General features: G+C 34.7%; 1 protein-coding gene across 5 annotated transcripts in view; it reads right to left on the bottom strand.

Annotated features, from left to right (window-relative positions):
• Positions 1 to 24,017, bottom strand: part of LOC129758243 (protein qui-1) — a 457,546-nt gene that overhangs the window by 256,642 nt on the left and 176,887 nt on the right. For all 5 annotated transcript variants that reach the window (XR_008739925.1, XM_055755711.1, XM_055755712.1 and 2 more), the window contains 3 exons: positions 11,008 to 11,812; positions 4,143 to 4,222; positions 3,806 to 3,937 (listed from right to left, as the gene is read on the bottom strand). Coding sequence is in view for 4 of the 5 variants with exons in the window: in XM_055755711.1 (XP_055611686.1) it covers positions 3,806 to 3,937; positions 4,143 to 4,222; positions 11,008 to 11,122 (327 nt within the window). In the remaining variant the exon portion in view is untranslated. The remainder of the gene's footprint in view (positions 1 to 3,805; positions 3,938 to 4,142; positions 4,223 to 11,007; positions 11,813 to 24,017) is intronic.

Below are 24,017 nucleotides of genomic sequence, written 5' to 3'. Positions count from 1 at the left end.
ATCGTATAGAATTTTTGATATAATTTGAGATATTTTAACATCCTACGAGTACTGAATTATAACTCATTTAGATAGAAAAAAATAAGTTTCAAAATATCTCATTTTGATATAATTTTGTTTTTCCCTCCTGATCGGGTGGTTATCATGAAATTACTAATATTTGTCCAATATCTAATGTTTATACAGAAATTATCTGTTATAACGAACTAAAAATACTGTATTTATCCTAAAACTAGAAAATTGCGGCATAAAGTATGTAATGACTCTAGGGTAGCAGCAGGCCCGTGCGAAGGACTCGTCCATGGGGGGGGTTTTCGAAATTCAAATTTAGCTAAAAAATTAACCATACCAAAAATACCCCGTAAATAAGGTAATGGATTTCTAACACAATTTTTAATCATTATTACCACAAAAACTCAAAAAATTATAAATTGATGTGATATAAAAAATCAAAATTTTCATATCCAATCCACTACATACAATGAAAATTTCAAATTCTTTTTTCGGTAAGTCACTGATATATTTTTCAAAACAATTTTCCTTATTCTGTATTAAAAACTTGCTTCAAAAGAATTTCTAAGCAGTCTTGTTTTCAATTTTGAAATAAATATAACCAAAATACAAATTAAAAAAAAATCTGGATTCTTGACTAGCTATCCATTCAGGTAAGAAATTTCCCATGATTAATAGTAAGAGAAATAAAAATAATTGCAATGAATTATTCATCGTAACTTTTAATTCTTTTCTTCATTTTCAACTGAAGAAGTAATTGAAAAATTCTGGAGGATTTTAAATTAAAACAAATAATGTTTAATCGCGATTTGAAATGAGAATTTTCATTTGGGGAAAAAATCCATTTTGAAATAAGGTTTAAAATTGTTTGAAATTTTGAACATTCAATAGTTGATGGTTTAATTTAATTTAATTGAAAGAAGAATATATTCAATATTATTTCAGGGACAGTGATCGTAGTCAGAGATAAAACCTTTTCTAAAAAAAGTTAATTTTTGAAGTTCAAAATAATAACTTCATGTTGAATTATACTGACAAGGAAATGGTTGAAAATGGGTGATTTTGTGAACGATCAATAAGAAACTGATAAAAAATTAAAAATAAGGAATTCCAAGTTATGTTGTTAACATTGAATGCACAAAGCAGAAACAAATTTTATAATTTTAGTTTTAAAATTACTTACAGTTTTTATAAAACTTAGAAATAAATTATTACAAGTATTTTTGACATTACTGCAGAAAGTTTTGAAAAAAAAAATTTGATTTCATTTAACAAATTTGTTGAAACCTGATAAACGATTAGTATTATACTTTAAAAAATATTAAAACTCAATTTGATTTCCAACTTTTTGAAAATTTCGTTAACCGAGGAAAACTTATCAAAACTTCTATAACTTTTTTCGCAGAACTCAACTCTTGAGGAAAGTTGATAATTGATAAAAAAAAAAGGGTCAATTATCTTTGTTTAAAAGTTTCGTTAAAAATTAATTATTAAGAAGAGGTAGGGTTTTTGTATATCAAGTTTTGAGTTCAAATACAAAAGATTGATTGGATTGCAATTGAAACTTACAATTAAAAATTAGTTTCAATTCATGAACGTTTTATAGTGTCGTCATATGAAATGTTTCTAGTCTAGGATAATTCAAGGCTAAATACCGCCGGAGGCGAGCCAAATTTCTGACTTTCTTGTTAAAAACGTATTTTTTAACGCGTTTTAACATCAAGTAATTTTGCGTTACAACGGTGAAAATTTTACTAGGAAAAAATCTCCATGGAGGGGGTTAAACCCCTAAACCCCCCCGTTCGCACGGCCTTGGGTAGCAGACAAACTTTTAGAATTCTCTTTGCCTGACACTTACAAACTGTGAAATGAGAAGTAATTTGGAAAAAAATAGTCAACGGCCTCTTTATCTTCGCATTTTATCAGATTTTTGATCGAGGTCAGGGTACCCTGAATTGAGTATCGAGTCTCCTTCAGTAAAGGATAAAGTCTCCTGTAACTTAAAAATTATCACAATTTTTTCAGTTTCACGAAAATGCTTTTAGTTCGTCTTCGAGCTCATGTATCGTTCTAATTTTTGAAACATATAAATTTGAAAATACTAGCTGTCAGAAAATGCAAAAGACGGCGACTTTCCTAATTTTCCCAAAAAGATTTGATGGAAATAAGAAAAGGGGATTAAGTATCTCCATTCTCTCCTATATTTGCTCCAGAATTTCATCTCCTATAGCGAGGAGAGCAATTGCGGTCGAAAAGCACCAGGGATCGCCGATGAAAACAGCGCTTATAAAGAACGGAAATCCGAGAACCATATTGTTGGGCTAATAGGTCGATTCACGCACTGCCTGGCCTCACTGTTTTTGACACTTCGCGATTCCTGTTTTGATTCCTTTTTTTCCAATTCTACACGCTGAGGAAACAAAGCAAACATTTGGGTCCTAATTTAATTTTCATTCACACGTTTTTAACAATTGTTCTCAGCTCAATTTTGGGTTGAAAAAATTTCAAAAGGAAATTAGTTGTTAAGAAATTAGATTTTTTAGTATCAAATATTGAAAAATCAATCATTTTGTTTGTTAATCCAGTTGAAAACAGAAACATTGTAATAAATGGATTTAAACTTAAAAATTAAACACTATTTTTATTCCTCGAAAATATCAAATCATGAAAATTTAGAACAGTTCAGCCTTTTTTTTCAGTATGTTTACCAAAGAATTTTCCTATGTTGAATTCTTCTGTCCCTGTGTGTGTTGTCGTACAAGTATGTGCATTTGTTTACAACTTCTGGTCAAAATAAAACAAGAAACTTCCAGACAATCGGAACATTGAAATTCTTTAGAAGCTTCCACAGTTGGCTATTCGATGGAATTTTTAGTTTCAAGTAGAAGCGCTGCCACAGAATATTCAATGCAAAGTGAGTTGGTCAAGAAGAAATGTGTTGAAAATGAATTTTAAAAACTTGTTGGAACATTTTGATGAACAAATCTCTTTTTTGAAATTGTTTAGAATTTTCAACTTTCTGTTCATTCCCGGAGAGATTCCGTTTAAAACCAAAAAAAAATGGGCTTAATTTAGTTTACAAAATGGGACTTGGTTTTTTGCTATACTCAAACTGAGTTTTAAGTTAAATTTCTTGACCGTGCAGCTACAAGAAAAATTTCGCCGCACCCCATTTCTCGTTCGTGAAATTTTGTAAACAGGACGTGCGAACTGTCACCACAAAAGGGAACATACGTCACCGTGAATCGACCCATTTATGTGCAAAGAAACTGTAAATTTATATAATAACAGTATTAAGGAAGGAAATTTACTAATACAAATGGTTTATAAGATAGAGAATACCTGAATTATCCATCTGCAAGAAGAGTGCAATGGCAAAAGCAAAATATGACTTTCTTTTACAGTTCGTCCTAACAGTGTCCATCTTAAATGCTCGACTTTCCGCTAATGAATTATTATTTGCATCGCACGGGAAGGAAATATTCATGAAAAACTTCAAAAATGAAAACCAAAAATAAATCACATTTTGCAATGTTTCATGAAAAATTTCTTATCCAAAATCTGCGTTACTTGATCTTATTTCAAAAATCTGGAAAATCTCACACGTTCATTCAGACCAAAACAGGACATCAAGGAATAATAAAGGAAAAGGAAGTAAGAAAAAAGATACAGGGATCAAGGAATAAGGAAGAAGTATGGAAAGAACAATAAAGCAAAGGAAAATCAAAATCTACTCTCACAGGTCACAATTATATAAATAACAGGGGGCCGCCAATGCAGACATGCTACTTACAACTAGAAACACGCTCTTAGAGACCCGGTGGCACGTTTCGATTTCCTCCAGGTGGTCTGCGAGCACATACGGATCCAAATCGACAGCCGTACAGTCGCTGCCGGTTCCAAAGTGTACGTCCACAATCTCCACCTGGTTGTTGGGGGAGGGCGGATGTGGCCATCCCAGTTTGGATTGGGTTCGGTTGAGTTTCGAGCCAGGTGTTCGTCCATGCGGCAACAGCACGGGCGGTTGATTATAAAAAGGTGTAGCATAAACGACGATGGAGCAGAAAAATGAACAGAAAAACAATCATGGTGACAATCGATGGATTTCCATTGAGTTTCCCCTCAATTACCTCAATTTGTCGGTCGTCGTAAACCGACTGTAAATCGGGACCGATAACTTCCAGCAGCAGCCGTCGTTCCTCTTTGAAGTCTTCATTCCGTGACGTTTTGTGGGTTTCCAGAGTGAGCGAGAGAGAGTGAGACAAAGAACGAGAAAAGAAATCACAACATGAATATTGGAAAGTAGGAATTGATTCACGTGCCACTGCAAGAAATGTGACAGACATTCTTGTGTCTATTTAGTGCGGTTTCATAGTAGAAGGTATGAATAGAGATTGTTTTCTGCAGCACTACTTATAGTATTGCTTAGGAATTCGAACCCGAGGTCAATTGTTTAAACGATGAATTTTCTTATAAGCTAAGCTTCGTTAACTTTTTTTTTTCTCATATCCATTTTAAATCTTTGAAACGTTTGAAAAGTTCTTATAAACATCTATTTTGAATAACTTCTCTGAATTGAGAATAAAAATTGATACATTTCGAATCCCATTATCGCTGGTATGGTTAAGCATGACGAGCTATGCTTCCGCAATGGTTACTGCTCTGTGACTAATCGAGGCCATCAATTCTGTGCAAAGTTCAAAAGAATGATGCTTTGAATTACCATTACATTATCAATGCATTAATAACGGCGCTGGCTACGTCCTAGTAGTCAATGGGAATAAAAGGGAGGAATGTTAGTAAGACACTTTTCCCGTACAACTAGCAACCAATCCTTATTTCAATTTCAAAAATGAAACTTATTTCTACATAGCCAGAAGCATCCATATTTAACTATCCGGGCTTGTGATATAGCTCAGTTGACAAGTCTGTTGTCTCCTGAGCCGATGTCCGCGAGTTCGAGCCCAAGAGTAAACATCGAACACAGTTGTACCGGATAGTTCCAAATTCAAAATCAAGAGTCGATTATTTTGTTTTTTCGGCTATATGTGGCATATTTACACCAAAGATAATACCTGGTTTTTTTAATTATACGCCAAAACGTATTGCGGCCTTCAACAAGGTATCAAGATGAGTTAAATTCTTGAATATTGATAACACAAACATGGGCTGGAACAGATATCAATTTCTTCTTTCAATTTCTTCAAGACAATCAGCAGCAGCGTCCTAAAAAATCTGCACTTCTAAAGCCAATCCGCCTATTTCTACCAGAAGGAAAAATCGAAAAAATCAGTTGCAGCAGCCTTAAAAATCTGCGATATAAAAGCAGATCCGTCTTCTTCCACCGGAAGGCCAAATCATAACAAACAATCAGCAGCAGCAGCCTTAAAATTCTGCGTTTCAAAAGCCAATTCCGTCTTATTCCACCAGAAGGCCAAATCAAAACAATCACCAGCAGCATCCTTAAACATCTGCGCTGTTTGTGCTTATTCTTCCAACCACGCGTGTCCATTGTCGTGATTTTACGAATTTCAATTGAGAAATTCACCGAGACACGTCTGTCGCTTACGAGAATAGATCAATAACTGACTTGGTTTTATTTGTCTTGTCTAGTGTTGCCAAAATAACAAATGTTGCTATAGAAATTATTTTATTTGATATATCTTCAGTGATGCCGAATACAACCATTTTTTTAAATTTGATTTATCTGCAGCATATCCTTCATCTCATCTCTACAGTTTTTTCCACAAAAAATTGGAAAGATGTCTTCATGTATTGACATTCATATAATGACATCTGATGATATCAAAACATTCTCCAACCCTCTTTAAAAGTAAAAGATGTCTTCAATGCATCTATTGTTATGAAAATCTTTTGAAAATTATTTGAATTTTGTCAATTTTTGTTATTTTGTATGAAAGCCTCTCTATACAGAAAACGTAAAAGATTTATAATAATTCAAATCAATACTTTACTTTAAAGATAGGTGGGTGGCAAATTTTATCAAAATAGTTGTCCGAGTTCTGTCACATTTTATATGTTTTTTGGAGCCCTCTTTCAATACAAGAAACCATTTGAATATGTCGAAACTTTCTCAACAGTACAATAAATCCTTTCATTATGGTAAAATTTGTTTTTGTAGAAAATTTGCTATAAAAAATGGTTAAATATTCTATGGAATGTGCTATATGTAATGTTATTGTTGAATGAGAGCCTATCTCCTTTAAGTCAAAGAGGGTTTTTTTTTTATTTAGGACCTTTTTTGGCATTCGGGTACGTGAAAAGTGGTTTGAAAGTATCATAATAACCATTTTAGACCCCATATTGTATCCATCCTATATAAGGAATTTTGCCGAAACGTTCGCGAGCAAGGTTTTAGGAATTATACGATAATTCACAACCCTCTTTTTTATTTCCTCATCTGAAATTGCTTTGAAATAACTAAATGAATTATGAAATTCCAGTTTTGGGTAAACTCATAAACTTTGCACGTTATCTAGTGATCACTAACCCTCTTCCTCTCCAAGTAAGAAAAAATGGTATTAAATACATGAAAACGCACGTATTTCTATAAAAATTTAGAACTTTTAGTCGGTTTATCCTTGAATTTTCAAAATTTTCTACACCGTGGGAATATTTACTCAACAAAAGATGTTATGTTCCATTGGGGTAATTAATGTTCCAAAAGGCGCTTAAGAAACGTAGGACTTCTATTAGCAGTACAACTTTCTTATCTCTCTTTTAACATGTAACCATTTAATATGTTAAACCTTGAATAATCCCATATTTTTTTGCTTATAAATTTACAGAACTTTAGATTTGTGATTTCATACCACTTTTAAAGTGGAAGTTCTACGAAAAACTTTATCGTACATAAATTGATTTTTTTTTAATTTTAAATTTTAAATATATATATATAAGTGTCGTTTGGTTGTCGGTTTTCCCAATCCCGCTTTTAGACGGCCTTTATATTTGTTTATTTCTACCTAATCTACGATAATTTTTTTTAAATTAATCCAGAATAGTGGTATGTATGAGACCATTATTTCATGTAAAATAAAACTGAAAATGGACCTATTTTTTTTTTATTATCATTTTGTAAGCGTCAGGAACCCTTGGTTCTTCAATAGTTATTTTACTTAAAAAAAACACATGGACCAAGGATTTCTGGCGCTAACAAAATGATAAAAAATGATCAAAAATAGGAAACATTCTCCCATGTTTTTCTCAGATGTAGCTTTTGACAACTGCTCAAACAGTCGAACAGGGGCTATCAGTTTGGATAGTTTGATTTACATAATTTGAAACATTCTACTCAAAAAATAAGTTTAGATAATGTATGGCATTGATTTTATGCTGATTTTAGTGAGCCCTGAATAAAAGCGGGGTTGGTTTTAAGAGGGTTAATAATATTTATTCATTTTTTGTTTTTATCTTGTAAAAATTTAAAAGAGACATATAAACATGGAAAGGCAACACAATTATTTGCAATTATTTTTTCGTGAATGTAAATCTTTTCCTGTCAAAATGATATAAACAGAAAATTTAGAAACTTCGTAATGAACAGATTCAATTTGTTTATTTTTTGTTAAAACCTTAAAATAAATTTCAGTTATAGATTTCATGATGTGTTTTTGAAATGATTTTGACAGAAAGCATTTTTATATCTTATTCTTTTTTCTTAATGAAAGGTAATTAATCTTACTAGATAATTTCAATTAAGAAGATCCATTTAAATTTTAAGAAACGGCATTGTAAGATAGAATATAAAATACTACAGATTTATAAATTCAAGTAAGAACGTTAAATTTTCAGATATTTTTGCAACAATAATTTGATTGTGAGTGTTATAGCTATTATGTTCATTATGAATTTATTAATATTAAAACTTAAGCTTTTTTTATATCAAGAACTGAATGCTTTGGTGATAGACATATAAATTCAGCTACAGAGTTGAAAAAAAAACTCACTCACAATAATAATTTAAACTACCCACTTATCAATCGACTAATTTCTCGGCGACAAGACAATCACTCGAAAAACCTTGGAGTGATTTTTGACTAACTCGGATTCACAACAATCATAGCGTCAATATTGTTTCTAGATCATTTACACAATCGTATTTAAAATTAAAAGTTATAATCTAGCTTCAGATTTTACTAAAAAGTTGTTTATTTAAATCGCAATTAAAGAATAGTATTAACTACATAAGATAACAGTATTTTTGGTGCATATTTTTTAATAAAAGGTGTTGAAATATTTTGGTGTCGAAAATTCAAATATTCTGTCAGATGTTGGTACCGTGGCTCGTGAAAATATTAAATTTTACCAATTTTCACTGAAATCAGTCATAGATTATCAGCATAAGCACCTACATAAAACTAAAAACTGATTTTAAATTTTTTTTAACTTTTTCATTTTATGAAAGATCCAGATTTTGTAAAGATTTTCTAGTTTTAGAGATACAATGTATTGCAATGCTTTAGCAATTAATGTAATCCTACATTTATTTAAAAAATTAATAAAAAAAACTTTCTGACGTTAGAAAGTATTGATATTGAAAAGTAAAGATATTGAAGATTTTAATTCATTTAACATCTTCGTTGAAGACTATAAATGTCATTTCGGATTGAAATTTCAATGCAATTTCATCAGATTCCTATTTTTTTGTAGAACTGGGAAAAACATATGATTAATGTGAATTTTTACCAAAAGTCAAAATTACTCTCAGTCATTGAAATTGATTTTAAAAGTTTATTTTCAAAATATTTCAAGCATTTTTTAATTCTTTTCATAAAGAATACAAAATCAATAAATATTTTTTTTACTAATTTTCATAAGTAAGTCTTGAATCTCAGAAACGAAGCTGAGATAAAATTAAATGCATATTTCAATTCAACATTCCAAAATCAGTCAAAATTAGCTCTTGAATTCACAATTTCGGAGGTGTAAAGAAGTTTGCCAACATAAAAAAAATCAGGGAACTGATGAAATAAAAATCATGCTAAATCAGACTACGTTAAAATAACGAAAATTTTGCTCAAAGTTATGGCCTTTTTTTGGTCATCGCTCCACATTTCCACTCTAATATGTGTTGTGTTGTGAGTTGTGAGCCTACTTGGTTTTTATAATTCTACTAAATCAAAGCAATAGAAATATTCCCTTTGATTCCCTTTTTTTAAAAAGAATTGAAGGGAATCTTTCGATTACTTTGATTTAGCTACCTTTTCACTTTTTCACTTCAGAAATGGTATCTAATCCGGTTCGTTACTACCCATTATTTATCACATTCACAAAAAGTAGGTAAAATCAGGCCTATTTTAAAAAAAATCAGGGAAATTCAATGGCTCATCAAGTTGTCAGGCTGAGCCTCGAAAAATCAGGAAAATCCTGAAAAATCAGGCACATTGGCATCTCTGGGTGTAAAGAATTTAAGAGAATCTAGAATAATTTTGGGGCGCTGATTCCAAAAATTCTTATTAACACTAGTTTTAAGATAACTTTTGGAAATAGGTAAAAATTTATTAAACAAATTTCTGCACTTTTCGGTAAACATTTTGAAGATACAGTTTTTAACTCAAGAATCAACTTTTCCGACTGCAAGAAATTTTCTTTTGAGAAATCTGAGCAGAGAAATCTTTAGCAGAGTGACTGTTGAAATATTAAACTTGCATGTCTGAAGTTTTTGAAAGGTTTTTTCTTTGTGTGACCTGAGATATAGTAATTCTACGAAAATCGGACTTTTTGAACTTTTCTTATTCAAACTGCAATATCTCTGAAACTACATTTTTTATTAAAATTTAGCAGAGTAATTGTTGAAATATCAAGTTAGCATGTCTGAATTTTTGAAAAGTTCTATCGATGGGATCAAAAGTTGCGCGAGCTACAATATTTCGGGCATGAACCTAGCAGTGCGGTTTCTATAGAATTTTGGATGAATGTTTCCATAGGACAATCCTATTTTATGTTTAACAACCAGTAAATCTATTTCAACCAAAAAATTAAGACAATATCGTGAGATTATGGTTACAAAACACAAAAAGATCATTTATTCCATTTTATCTTTTCTTCATTGCTTTTGCCAGACAGTTTTTGACTGATTTGTGTATAAAAACGATATTGTTCTCATGAATCGTCCAAAGTTCTATAGAAATCGCATTTTTAGGTTCATGCCTGATATACTGTACTTCGCGTTACTTTTGATCCCATCGATAGAACTTTTCAAAAACTTCAGACATGATAACTTGATATTTCAACAATCACTCTGCTAAATTTAAATTAAAAAATGTAGCGCAGTTTCTGAGATATTGCAGTTTGAATAAGAGAAGTCCAAAAAGTCCGATTTTCGTAGAATTACTATATCTCAGGTCACACAAACTTCAGAAAGCTCAAATTTTGTGGTATAATAGTGTGATAATTGATCTATCTAATACAGAAAGTGTGATAAAAAAAATATCATCAGAGTAAAAAGTTATGGAAGTTCAAATTCGAAGTGACAGGGCGCTTGCTTTCAATTTCTATACAGTTATGAACGGTACTGTATGTCAGTTTTTGTTTTTTTTTATAAAAACTGTTTGTTTACATTTCGTTTCATGCGACGTAATGAAAGCACACGCCTGATGACACTTTCGTATATTATCAAAGCATATCATTTTTATATACTTTTTACACAAATTTCTTCCCATGTTCCCATTTCTCGTGATGTTCGTGGTTCACTCTTAACAGTCTGGAATAGAACGTTACATTGAGGTAAAACTGTTTATCGCATTTTTCGCACGAACGATGTATCTAACTATGTTATCAATCTATTCATATTAATCCATTTTATCGAGCCTAGTACCTATTCTTCGGCAACAATGTCTTGGTTTCCCACGGAAGTTCCTCGGTAAGAAGTAAAAAAAACACATATAAATGCTTCCATCCCCACCGTTGTTCATCGATGTGTGAATAATCAGTTTTCTTCCTTTCCGAAAGCAACACAAATCCCGGACTCACCTTCCTTGAGACTGGCAACATAAATCTTGATAATGCGCGGTGCCGGCAGCTTCGTCTTTTCGTCCTGGTGGCCCCGAAGTGCGTTGAAGACCGCTTCTTCGATTGCCGCGGCCATGATTTCAGCTCCTGTTGCTCCTGCTGATGGCACTCCCAACTATTTATTGCCCCGTCACTGACTGGTTGTGTACTGACTGAGCTCTGCTCTAGATCCGCATTTGCCTTTTCCTTTACGCGTGGCTTTTCAGACCTTGGATTTAGCTCGCTATGGCTGATAGAATTTCTTCAATGCCTGCCCTACTTCTTCCTTATCACCAGGGGCTGGCAAATACTGAGGTTGAGATTTAGAATCCCTGGTACTTAACATACGCCCACATTGGCGCGCTCAACAGGCAACTCAGGAAATCTGGCTTGATGCTTTAATTTTACTTATGCTGCTTCCTTTTTTTACCCGAACCAGACAACCATCCTTCTCGCCTTCCTATTCACAACGGAAGTGGCGCGGCTTTGGCTTCATTCAGAGTGCTTCCTGGCACGGAAAAGCTCGTTATTTGTTGGGTATTTGAATCCAGCAGCAGTACGGTGGCAGCAAAGCAAAGCAAAATGCTTGAAGAAATGCCAAAGATTGCGTTTGGAAGTGCTTCCTTACTTCCTACCTTCAATTTCAATGCCGACGTCCGTTCGTTTTACGGTTGCTGCACAGAACGTGGCCAATGGGAAACCCCGAAGCTTCTTCACCGGGGCCAGATCCCTTTTTTGCCTAATGGTGACTCGTTGTTGATGAAAATCGCATCGACACCTGAAGCAACTGGAAAAAGAGAAAAGAAAAGAACAAAGCACAACCATTAGGTTGGTCTACCGGGAAGCACTTTTAAGCTTTTAACTGTGAAACTATGCCAGTGATAAAGTGCTGAAAGGGGAAGGTGAATTCAATTTTCTCTGTAGTTCAATGTGTTTTTCGCTGAACTGAGATTCGTATTTTGCAGCTTGAAACTTCACAACAATGTTAAGGCTACATTTGGAACTATGTTTTATTTGAAACTATGATGACTCTGAACCTATTAGCAAATTGAATATATCTAAGTTTTTTTTTGTAAATCTGTAAAACAACATTATTCAATGAATCATTTCTTTTTATTAAAAATGTATAGTCCCCCCACAATCATGGGTCACACACAATTATTAGTCAACGATCATTTGAACTACTGATCATCTACTAAACTAAAAGAAATTATTTCATGTTATGATTTTTAGTTAATCGACAATATCATCAAAATGCATGAGACATATTATTTGTGTATTTGATAACAGTAAAACCCTTGAATGTATACTAGCGAAGAATGCTCGGAATGTTTGCCAGAAACTTGTTGATTTTTAATGTTGATATTCGGGTGTTGCCATGGACTTCTATGTGACTAATAATTATTTTCAATTTGACTAATAATTGTTACAAGCTGCAATTTTAACCCCTAATTGTAGTTTTTAAAAACGTTGATTGTTTCGGCAAAATATGTTATTTTTTAATAAAATTGAAAATAAAAAAAACATACTTGAAATCAAAGAGGAAGTATTTAATTACTGAAATTCATGAAAAGCTTGATATTTGGTAAACTAACACCCGAATAAACCAACATGGGGAGACTGTACATACTGTAGAGATGAGATGAAGGATATGCTGAAAATTTTATTAAAAATAAAAAAACAAAATTAATAATTTTTCGGCAACACTGAAGATAAATAAAATAGAAAAAAGTCTATGGCAACGTTTGTTATTTTGGCAACACTAGGCAAAACAAACAAAACAAAGTCAGTCATTGATTTATTCTTGTGAGTCAAAGACGTGTCTGAGTGAATCTCTGAATTGATATTCACAAGAATCGTAAAATCACGACATTTGGCGTGGTTGGTAGAATATGGACAGAAGGCGCAAATTGTCAAGGCTGCTGCTACGAAAAATTTATTTCTGATTCGGCCTCCGATATGAAAGACGGATTGGCACAGGAAGCACCGATTTTAAAGGCTGCTGTTACGAACAAAATTGTTGCTGATTCGGTTACTGGAAAAAGACGGAATTGCTTTTTAAACGCATATTTTTAAGGCTGCTGCTGCTGATTGTTTATTTTGAACAGGCTTTCCGGTGGAAAAAAAACGGAAATGGCTAAAGAAGCGCAGATTTCTAAGGCTGATGCTGCTGATTGTTTGTTATGATTTGGCTTTCCGGTGGATAAAGATAGAATGGCTTTAGAAGCGCTGATCTTTAGGACTGCTGTGGCTGATTGTTTGTTATGATTTGGCCTTCCGGTGGAATACGACAGAATTGGCTTAGAAAGTACAGATTTTTAAGGCTGCAGCTGCTCATTGTTTGTTCTGATTTTGCTTTCGGTGGAAAATGACGGAAGCGCAAATTAAGACTGTTTCTGCTGTTTGATTGTTTTGGTTTGGCTTCCCGGTGGATAAAGACGGAATGGATTTGGGAGCGCAGATTTTCAGGCAGCTTTTGCTGATTGTTTGTTATGATTTGGTCTTTCGGTGGATAAAGACGAAATGGCTTTGGAAGCGCAAATTCTTAGGACTGTGGGGGCTGATTGATTGTTATGGATGGATTTGACTTTGAAAGCGCAGATTTATAAGGCGGCTTTTGCTGATGTTTGTTTTGATTTGGCCTTCTGGTGGACAAAGACAGGATAGGCTTAGAAAGCACAGATTTTTAAGGCAGCTGCTTCTATTATTTTTTCTATTTGGATTTTTGAGGCTAGTGGAAGGCTGTTTCTATGAAAACTATCGAATTATTCCGACTCTGGTAAACAGAGACAGAGTGACAAGAAATGCACAGTTTGAAAAAGCTGTTGCTAAGAATGGTTTTTGCGGATTGTTTCGGCTCTGGTAAACAAAAGCAGAGCGACAGGAAAAGCATAGATTGTGAAAGCTTTTGTGGGGAATATTTTCGGATTGGATGGAGAATATGCAGAGAAGAAATAAAATTTTAAGATTTGAAAAGCATTTGCATGGAATGGAATTTAGAATTGAGATGAGGGATATTTGGGATATAAAATTTTGTATTTCAGAAAAACAAAAGTCTGTAAATTAAAGATTCTATTGAGAATAATGTTGAGGAGGTATGTAGAGATGAAATTAAGAATAAGCAGGAATAAAATAAAATTTATAGGATAGAGAATAAATATGTGGAATATGGAAAAAAAAATTAAGGAAATTTGGTAAATAAAATTTTGTTCGACAGAAAAAAAGCAAAAGTCAGCGCGTGACAAGTTTTAATTGAGAATAGAGGTAAGAAGGTATGTAGAGATGAGATGAAGGATATGCAGAAAATAAATCAAACTTAATAAAAAAAAAATTGTACTTGGCAACACTGAAGAAAAATAAAATAGAAATAAATGTCTATGGCAACGTTTGGTATTTTGGCAACACTAGACAAAACAAACAAAACAAAGTCAGTCATTGATCTATTCTTGTAAGTAAAAGACGTGTGTGAGTGAATCTCGGAATTGAATAATCTCTGAGTTCATAAGAATCGTAAAATCACGACACATACAAGAAAAAATGTAGTAATCATATTGGAAATTTAAATAAAAATATATTTTTTCAAGTAATCTTTCACATTTAATTTCTTCATTTCTTTAACAAAATCATATTTTGTATCACGATTAAAAATTTGGGAAGGACAGTGTAATGAATAAATATATGTATAGGCTTAGTACCTCTGTACAGCTTACAAGTTTAAATTTTAAAGGAAGCTCATTCTGCTTCAGGGGGTTCTCAACTTGCTCCACAGCAGGGGGATGAAAATCCGGTTCTTCTTGCGAACAAGAATCTTTTTCTTATTTCCTATCCATCGGGAGAAACGTTTATGGTGTTTTCCTCTCAACGCAGTACAGAGTTGAAAAAGTCAAATTTTTAACCAATGAGGAACCAGAATGATTGTTGTGTTAGTGTGCAATCATTCATAATTCTCTACGATTTGACATCTAGTCCGGTTTCTTGATAGCAAAATGTCAGGTTTGATATGGGCCCACAAAATCGTGGGCCCGTAATTTTGATGGTTGTCAAAATGAATGACAAAGGATAGGGGGGTGACCTGCTCCACACGGTGACTGATTTTCTGCTTTGGCATACGTTTTTTAAAAGTTAAAGTCTGCTTCATTTAATATTGGAACAAATTCTTTTGCTCATTGTGGCGCTCCTAGTGGACGGATTTGGAAACTTTTTTCACCCACGTGTCGGGAAATTCATTACCTTTCACCATGTATTTATGTCATAACACCAAACGATAGCATTTTGTAAACAACCGCCATGGAAGCCGAACGGAGAGATCAAATTGTGCACAGTTTTCTTGAAAATCCATTGTTGTCGGCATCGAAGCTAGCTAAACAGCTTAAAATGCCCAGAAATACCGTATGGCGTGTTATCAAGCAGTACAAGGAAACATTGACGACGGCTCGGAAGCCGCATTCGAAGCGTCGGAGTGGAACTGTCGACCGGAAACTGCGTGGGAAAGTCATCAAGGCCGTCAAGAGGAATCTCAATCTTTCAGACCGCGATTTGGCCAATAGGTTCCAGGCCGCTCACAGTACGGTGCGACGAATTCGTCTCCGGGAAGGAATAAGGTCATTCCGAGCCAGCAAACAGCCAAATCGGACGCTGAAGCAGAACAATGTGGCCAGAATCCGTGCTCGAAAGCTGTACGACCAAGTGCTGACCAAGTTCGACGGATGTATTCTGATGGACAATGAGACCTACGTGAAGGCGGACTTTGGGCAAATCCCAGGTCAAAAATTTTATTTGGCGACGGCTCGGGGGGATGTACCTGCAAAATTTATGTTCGTGTTTGCGGATAAATTCGCCCGCAAGTACATGATTTGGCAGGGGATATGCAGTTGTGGACAGAAAACCAAAGTCTTTCTCATTGACAAGACAATGAAATCAGAAGTCTTCAAAAAAGAGTGCCTACAGAAACGGATTCTGCCGTTTATTCGTGCCCACGACCGTCCAGTAATGTTTTGGCCGGACCTCGCAAGCTGCCATTACAGCAAAACGGTTATGGAATGGTACGCAACGAACGGGGTCAGCGTAATACCGAAGGACCTCAACCCCCCAAACTGCCCCCAGTTCCGGCCGATAGAGAAATACTTGGCAATCACGAAGCGGAGGCTTAAGGCAAAGGGAAAACTTGTTAGGAACATGACTCAAATGAAGAACTGGTGGAATCAAATCGCCAAAACGGTGGACGAAAAGGGTGTGCGCCGCCTAATGTGCCGTATTACGGGAAAAGTACGAGAATTTCTTCGAAACAGCAATGAATAATTTTTTTAATTTTTTTTTTTATGAAAGAGTAAAGAAAATGCTACATTTGTATGAAAAACAAATTATGAATTCGTTAATAAATGACTGAGCTACACGCAATTGTTTGTGTTCCAATATTAAATGAAGCAGACTTTACGAATGCGTGTATCTTAAAAACCTTACGTTTGATTTAAATACTTTCTATAAAGGAAAAGAAGGTAATCTTATGATAATTCATGAAAAAATTAAAAAAAATTTATTTATCGTTCCATCGACCAGCGCACACTTTTTCAGTCATGATATTGTTAAGTTTTTCTCACTTATACTTGGTCTCATCTGTATCTTAGGTAGATACATACTTTTCCTTCAATTTCTGTTACTTTTCGGTCCATTACTTCTCTTTTAGAAGAAACTGAGGGCAATTTAGTGGAAACAGCTGTTTCGAAACGAAGGATGAACGACGAGCTCGCGCGACTCTACGGCGAACCCAGTATCCAGAAGGTGGTGAAAGCTGGCCGGATACGCTGGGCGGGACATGTTGCGCGAATGCCGGACGACTGTCCTGCAAAACAGGTGTTCGCTACGAATCCGGTAGGAACAAGACGAGCGGGGGCGCAACGGGCGAGGTGGTTAGACCAAGTGGAGCGTGATCTGGCGAACGTGGGGTTCCCGAGAAATTGGAGAACGGTTGCCATGGACCGAGTGAATTTTAGGAATTATGTTCGTCAAGTTATGTCGTGAGACGGAATACTATGTAAATAAAATAAATACCTACTCTCTAATTTATTTATTTATTTTTTTTTTTTTTTGATAAGTTTGACTTTTTTGTAAGCTTGAAATCTCAGTCCTCAGTCTCAAAGTTAAGTAAAATAGCATTCACTTGTTTTTAAAAAAGAAAAAAATATTATTTTTTAAGACACAAAGAAACGAATTGCAGTGAGTTGTAGCATTTTTTTCTATTCCTGTGATAATTAACCTCATTTTGAAACCGGCACCATTTTTGATCGCGTGGATCGCGTGATTTTAATGATACTTTGCCCGTTACAATGTCAAAAGGTGAAGAAATTTCAAAGTTCCCTTTTACGGAAATAGTTGTATTTTTTCCCAATCATACACTACACTTTTAAATTATTTTTTGTGAAGCGTTTGTTTGATAGTTGAACTGGATTATGTGAAAAATTTCATGGGAAAAATATCAACCATGACAGCATGTTAAATTTGGAAAAGATTGCACTGTTTCATGTGATTTATTTTTTTCCTACGCATCTGTATCTTCTTCTATTCTTATTCATGTATACTAATTAAAAGATATGTTGTTCAAATTCTGAACGACTCCAACTTGAAGCTAAAAATTTGCCTTGAACGTTTTTATTAAAATGAGTTCATTTAAGACCTACACACATATGTTTATCCTTTAAACTACTGTGTATAATATTATACTTTTCACACTTTTTTTTTGAATTTTTTCTGTTCTTACATTTGGCAACAAATGTGAAAATTGTATGACAAAATCTTAACTTAAACTCAATGATTAATGATGATAAAAAATTGTATCCAATGAGCAGACACCTTAAATTTCTTAAGAATTCATGAATGTCCATTAATGTCATCATTATCAATGTTCTCAGCTTCAATGAAGCGATTGTGTATTGGACGAGCGGTTGTATCACATTGTTATTTGAACCACACGTGTACACATTTTAATCCACCGAAATAATAATAATACAGATATTGTTTGCAAACATTTGTGGAAATTATTTCTGACAAACTGATTATCGCGCCGTTTTATCCGCTTCCAATCAATTCCTTGTAAGCGGCATCAAATAATCAAATAATTAATTACATTGGATACGAAAGCAATAAATGTCACCGAGGATAAATTCCGGTTGTTGTGGGTGGTTTGTGGGCTGTGGGAGAGTGGGTGTGCTCTTTTGCTGTGAACGGGGCGACATGAGAAAAAGTTTTCCGAATAATGATACCACCACCACCACCGATAAATGCTAACAATCATGGCACATTATTATTATCGCCTGTTCTGGGAAGATTTGTCCCATCTTCTCGCTTTTTGTGGCACTCTCGTGCTTCACATTCAACCATCACATATCAAAAGTGCTTTAAGAGGCCACATTTTTCCTCTGTCACGGGATAAGCGGGGAAAAATGTGCGAATCTATTCCAGCTTCTTCCACTTTCCGGGGATGAGTTTAACGAAACGGAACAAGGAAAGATTTTTGTTATCTTAGAGGAATTTTTTGTTTGGTTCCATCTTTTGTCGGAAGTTCATCATGGATTTCTCAGGCCAAGTTGATTTATTGGAACCGAATTCAAATACAATGAGCTCGATTTGAACGTTGAATCGAGTGTTTAACAAAGCGTTTCTTTTGTGGAATTAAGTATTACCGTCAACTGGGGCAACATGCAACAATTTTTAACTTCAATGGTTTCTAAAAACCTTATATTCACAGTTAATCCCCCTTATGCATAAAAAGTTTCAAGGATGATGGGACATCAAATTGGCGTAGTTAGAAAAATTATTGGTTTCTTTAGTTATTTTTGGTCACGATCGACGGCGACAAGCTGGAGATAGTCGAAGACTTTGTCTATCTCGGCTCACTGGTGACCGCAGACAATGACACCAGCCGTGAGATCCGGAGGCGAATTATCAGCGGAAGTCGTGCCTACTATGGACTCCACAAGCAACTGCGGTCGAGAAAATTTAGCCCTCGCACGAAGTGTAACCTGTATATGACGCTCATTAGACCGGTTGTTCTCTACGGGCACGAGACATGGATATTGCTCGAGGAGGACCTGCGTACACTCGGAGTATTCGAGCAACGAGTGTTAAGAACCACCTTTGGCGGCGTACAGGAGAACGGAGTGTGGATGCGAAGGATGAACCACGAGCTCGCGCGACTCTACGGCGAACCCAGTATCCAGAAGGTGGTGAAAGCTGGCCGGATACGCTGGGCGGGACATGTTGCGAAAATGCCGGACGACTGTCCTGCAAAACAGGTGTTCGCTACGAATCCGGTAGGAACAAGACGAGCGGGGGCGCAACGGGCGAGGTGGTTAGACCAAGTGGAGCGTGATCTGGCGAACGTGGGGTGTCCGAGGAATTGGAGAACGGTTGCCATGGACCGAGTGAATTTTAGGAATTATGTTCGTCAAGTTATGTCGTGAGACGGAATCTATATAAATAAAAAATAGTTATTTTTAATTTTATAAAAACATGCGATTTTCACCCTCCTCAGAAAATGGGGTAACTTGCTACAACATTTGTTTTGAATGAAAAGTCTTATGAAGACTTATGAAAATTTAGTTTTTAATAGAGATGTACCGAATATTCGGTCGGCCGAATATTCGGCGCCGAATACCGCCAAAAAACCGTTTAGCCGAATATTCGGCTCACCGAATAGTTGAGCTAAGTATTCGGCCGAATATCTACTACAGGCTTTTTAAATTTTTCAAATAATTTTGGATAATTTATGAAATATTAATACGTTGTTAAAGCTACACAATCATTAAAAACTTATGCTTTCAGCAAAATATCTATGATGTATCCGCGTATATTTCACTGTAGATCGTACAGGAGAATGCTGAACGGTCTATACTTTATACTTTGATTTTAGTTTATTCCAGATTTTCTGAATATATTCAGGCTTGCCCATAAATCCAGTAAAGAATCCTGATAAGTCGAATCTGGCTGGGATGTCCAGATGTTGTTTAAAACTTCCCGAGTTTTTCTCGGGTTTATTCAGATTATTTGCTAGGAGAGGAGAATTATAGTAATAAATTAAAAGAATATTGTATTCTTACTCTACTGCTATAAATAACAAACAAACAAACAAACAAAATTAAAAAAAAAACTCAAATTCCTCTTTTAATTTTTTAAGATTTTGTCTTCAATAACGATGTTTCAAAACTTTCAAAATACATAAGTTTTTATCCTTTTGAATTTTTTTTTCAAAAATCGTCCTGAATGGTTAATGATAGTCTGTCTTTGAACCAACTATTTTGGAGATATTTTGCTCAAATTCTATCTTCATCTAATTCAATATCAGAGAAGCAAATTCAAATAGCTTGATACATGTTTCGACATGTATTATCCCAGATTTCACAGGAACGCAATCTCTTTGGCGATAAAAACCCTAGAAGCGACTAGTCGTCTGATGTCAGTTATTGGTGACATTTTAAAAATCAGAAAGACCTCTACTTAAAAATATCTTCCATGATCCGATAATATCATCTTGTTTAAAATAATCGATAAAAACATGAGGGGCATTAATATGGAAGAAATAGAAAGCATTGACATAATCGCTTAAGTTTTTTCCATTAAAAACTCAATAAAATATTTGCTTCAAACAGATCCAATGGGGTCGTCCATATTAACTATTAGCTGTTTTTGCGATACTGACGTTATTATACATCGTATTCCGCTGAAAATTGATACCCGATAATTTTGAGTGACGTGCAATCGATTTGTGGTATCAAATTTATTGTAAGGGGCCGGCAAAAGGGGTAGTCCTTATTAACTTTTCAATATCTCAGTGATATTGACGTTTTAATACATCGGATTGGGATGAAAATTTGCACATAGGAGTTATTAGGGACAAACAACTGATTTCACTTATCCTAATTAAAAACAGGGGTCGACCAAGGGGGTCGTCCATATTAACTATTCACTGTTAATGCTATATTGTCGTTATTATACATCGATTTCAGATGAAAATTGGTACATGAGAGTTTTGAGGGACGAGCAATGGATTTCAGGTATTAAATTCAGCGAAAGGGACCGGCAAAGGGGGTCGTGCATATTAACCTTTTAATATTTTTGCAATATCGTCGTTATTTGACATCGGATTGTAATGAAAATTTGCACACGGTAGTTTTCGGGAACGGGCAATCCATTTCAGATGTCAAATGTTTTGCCAGGGGTCGGCGAAAGTTCATATTAATCAATTTTTCACTGTTTTCAGCAATTAAATATGACGTTATTATGCAATGGATTGTATTGAAAATTTGCACACGGGAGCTTTTAGGGAAGGGCAATCAATTTCAGATATCAAAGATTTGTTTTTTGGCACGGTCAATAAATTCTTGATTTCAAATTTAGTAGCAGACGACAGAAAAAGTAATCGCCCAATAGTTTTGCAATTATTACTTAACAATGAATTCGGAAATGCATCTGGAAAATTTTCGGCAATTGACTTTTACACAAACTGTTCATGACTTATTCCAAGTTCAAAGCGAAACGGAGAAAAATTATAAAAAAAAAGTTTACACAAACTACCTAGACCTGAACGCTATTAAAATTTTTCTTCTAAATGAATCCCACGATGTTCCGAAATCGAAGTGTTCAGAGTAACGGTTAAACGTCCTGATCACACCGATCAATGCACTGTTTGCCCCGTAGTTGTTTTGACGAAGAGGATTGTAGAGCTGTAAAAACCGGTTCCGTAGTCCTCGAGGTCGGACACTTATGTCAATTGATTCCAGAAGCGAAGGACAGTCAATTTTAGATGTTAAGATTTCGGAGACAAACAAGGCCCTTGTGACTACTCGACGGGCTTGTAACTAGGGTGGTCGGATTTACCGGTTTTTTCCAAATCCGGTATTTCGGTATTTGTTATTTATGAAACCGATAAAACCGGTAAAACCGGTATTTTTCAAAGTACATCGAATTCATGAAAAGGTTTCGTCTAATTGCAGTAGTAATGGCTTAAAATCCTCTGAATTTTCAACGCAATAGATTTGGCAACATTTTCAATTGAAAAAGATGGGATTGTCCCTATAAATCATAACTTTGTCACAAATCTAACATCACCCTCATGATAATCATAATATTTATCATCGTCATTTTATTATTATAATTTCGCATTGAGGTTGCAGAAATTATAGAATTTTCATATAATTTTCGACGATTTTTTGTCCTAAACTCTGTAGAACAGTATTCAGATTGAAGAACAGATTTTACAGATATAGTAAAGGTTTTTATAGTCTTTCATGAGAATGATATGAAATTTTAAATACAAAAAGATTTTTCGTTAAAAAAATTACTAAAGAAAACTCAAAACCCTGTCACAAAGTTTTTGGTTGACTCACAAAACTACAGATTTTTGTTGTCTAAAATACGGATGTTTTCCCCGCAACCTAGGTCGTAATCGCATTAAGTTTGCCTTTCAAAAATTAAAACGAACAACTAGAAGTAAAAATCTATTAAAAACCTAGTCAAAATTCAGGAATATATATAGTTGTTTGCATGGTTGTCCATTCCTCCCCGAGCGGCTTGAAAAGTGCAACTCAGTGAACTTTTCGTTCTGAAACACTTGCCCCGCTCTGTTAAGACGCCAGGCGCACACCCAATCTAGGAGTAGAGAAGGCTTCGCCAGGGTGAGAGCAAGAGAAAAAATCATCACATTAAGAGTAGGGGAGCAGCGCTAAAGCAACTCAGTAGGTTTTGTTTGTTCCCAACAAGAAAAGGAAGAAGAAGAAGCAATATCGTTTCGTGCTGTTTGTTTGCTTACTGTGGAAGGAAGAGAAGGAAAAAATTGCACTTCAGTTGTGTGTTTTGGGATTTCTCTTTCACACACAGTAGCGTTGCTATTGGGGCACCGGTTTTGCTCGGCACTCGGCTTCGGTTGTACTCGGAAACTAGTGTAGAATATTTCGGAAGGAAGTGTGTTGCTCTACAAATCGTAGAAGATAACGGTGCGATTTACACAGCGCACTGTCTGATTTGAGAAGTGCGGACCAACCATGGTTGTTTGGATCTGATCCATACGGTCTTTGTTGCTATAATACAAATTTATAAAAACTTGGTAACTGCTTTGTCTGGAAAAAGAAAATGCTTCAACAGCGTTAAAAATAAAAACAACAGAGTTTCATCAATTACCTTGAAAATATTGATAGAGAAATTTCATACAAATATTCTAACATGTGTTTAAATGCTGTTGGAACATTTTATGTTTTGAAACAATGTAGGAAGTTTCTTATCAGTTTTCAACATTTTTAGTTATAAATTTTTGAAAGCCCGGCACCACTAAAAACGATTTTGATAAAGTTGGCCTGTTTATAGATAAACCTTTTTTTCATCTTTTGACCAAATTCCAGTTTTTTAATGAAAAATATAGTTATTATTGTGAAGCAATCTTTAATTTCTTGTAGCTGTTTTTTTCAGTCACTGTACACTTGTACATTCTTTAAATGTTGTGGAACGTTAGTTCGATAGCTGAACTGAAATGTATAAAGTTTCATGAAACAATATCATCTGAGAAAGAGATGGCATTTTGTTAATGCTCTTTGAAACCCCACTCTAGCTTTAGTTCAAAAAGTTACTTCGGCAAGTATTTGCAATAATCAAATCTCATATAAACCTTGTAGAAAGGTTTATTGAGCTTAGAGTTTGAAACTGATTGAACAAAATATGAGTATTTGTACTCATAAATATTTGGTATCAAAAAAATTTAGCTGTGTCAATTTTATTACAGTGCCAAAGAATGATGAAAAATTTACCGGAAATACCGGTTTTTTACCGTCCCAAAATTCGGTATTTCCGGTATTGTAAAATGGACGGTTTTACCGGTTTTACCGGTTTCGGTAAAACCGGTTAGACCACCCTACTTGTAACGTGTCTAGGCTAATGAGGCCGCAGCGGTTCTCGTAGCTTGGAAGGTGGAACGGATCAGACCAGTTCAAATGGTGTAAAGCATATCGCAT

Source organism: Uranotaenia lowii, chromosome 3 (genome assembly GCF_029784155.1).
Source record: "Uranotaenia lowii strain MFRU-FL chromosome 3, ASM2978415v1, whole genome shotgun sequence".
NCBI classification, from domain to species: Eukaryota; Metazoa; Arthropoda; class Insecta; order Diptera; family Culicidae; genus Uranotaenia; species Uranotaenia lowii.
Note: the sequence above shows the minus strand (reverse complement) of the source record. Positions and strands in the feature narration are given on the sequence as shown.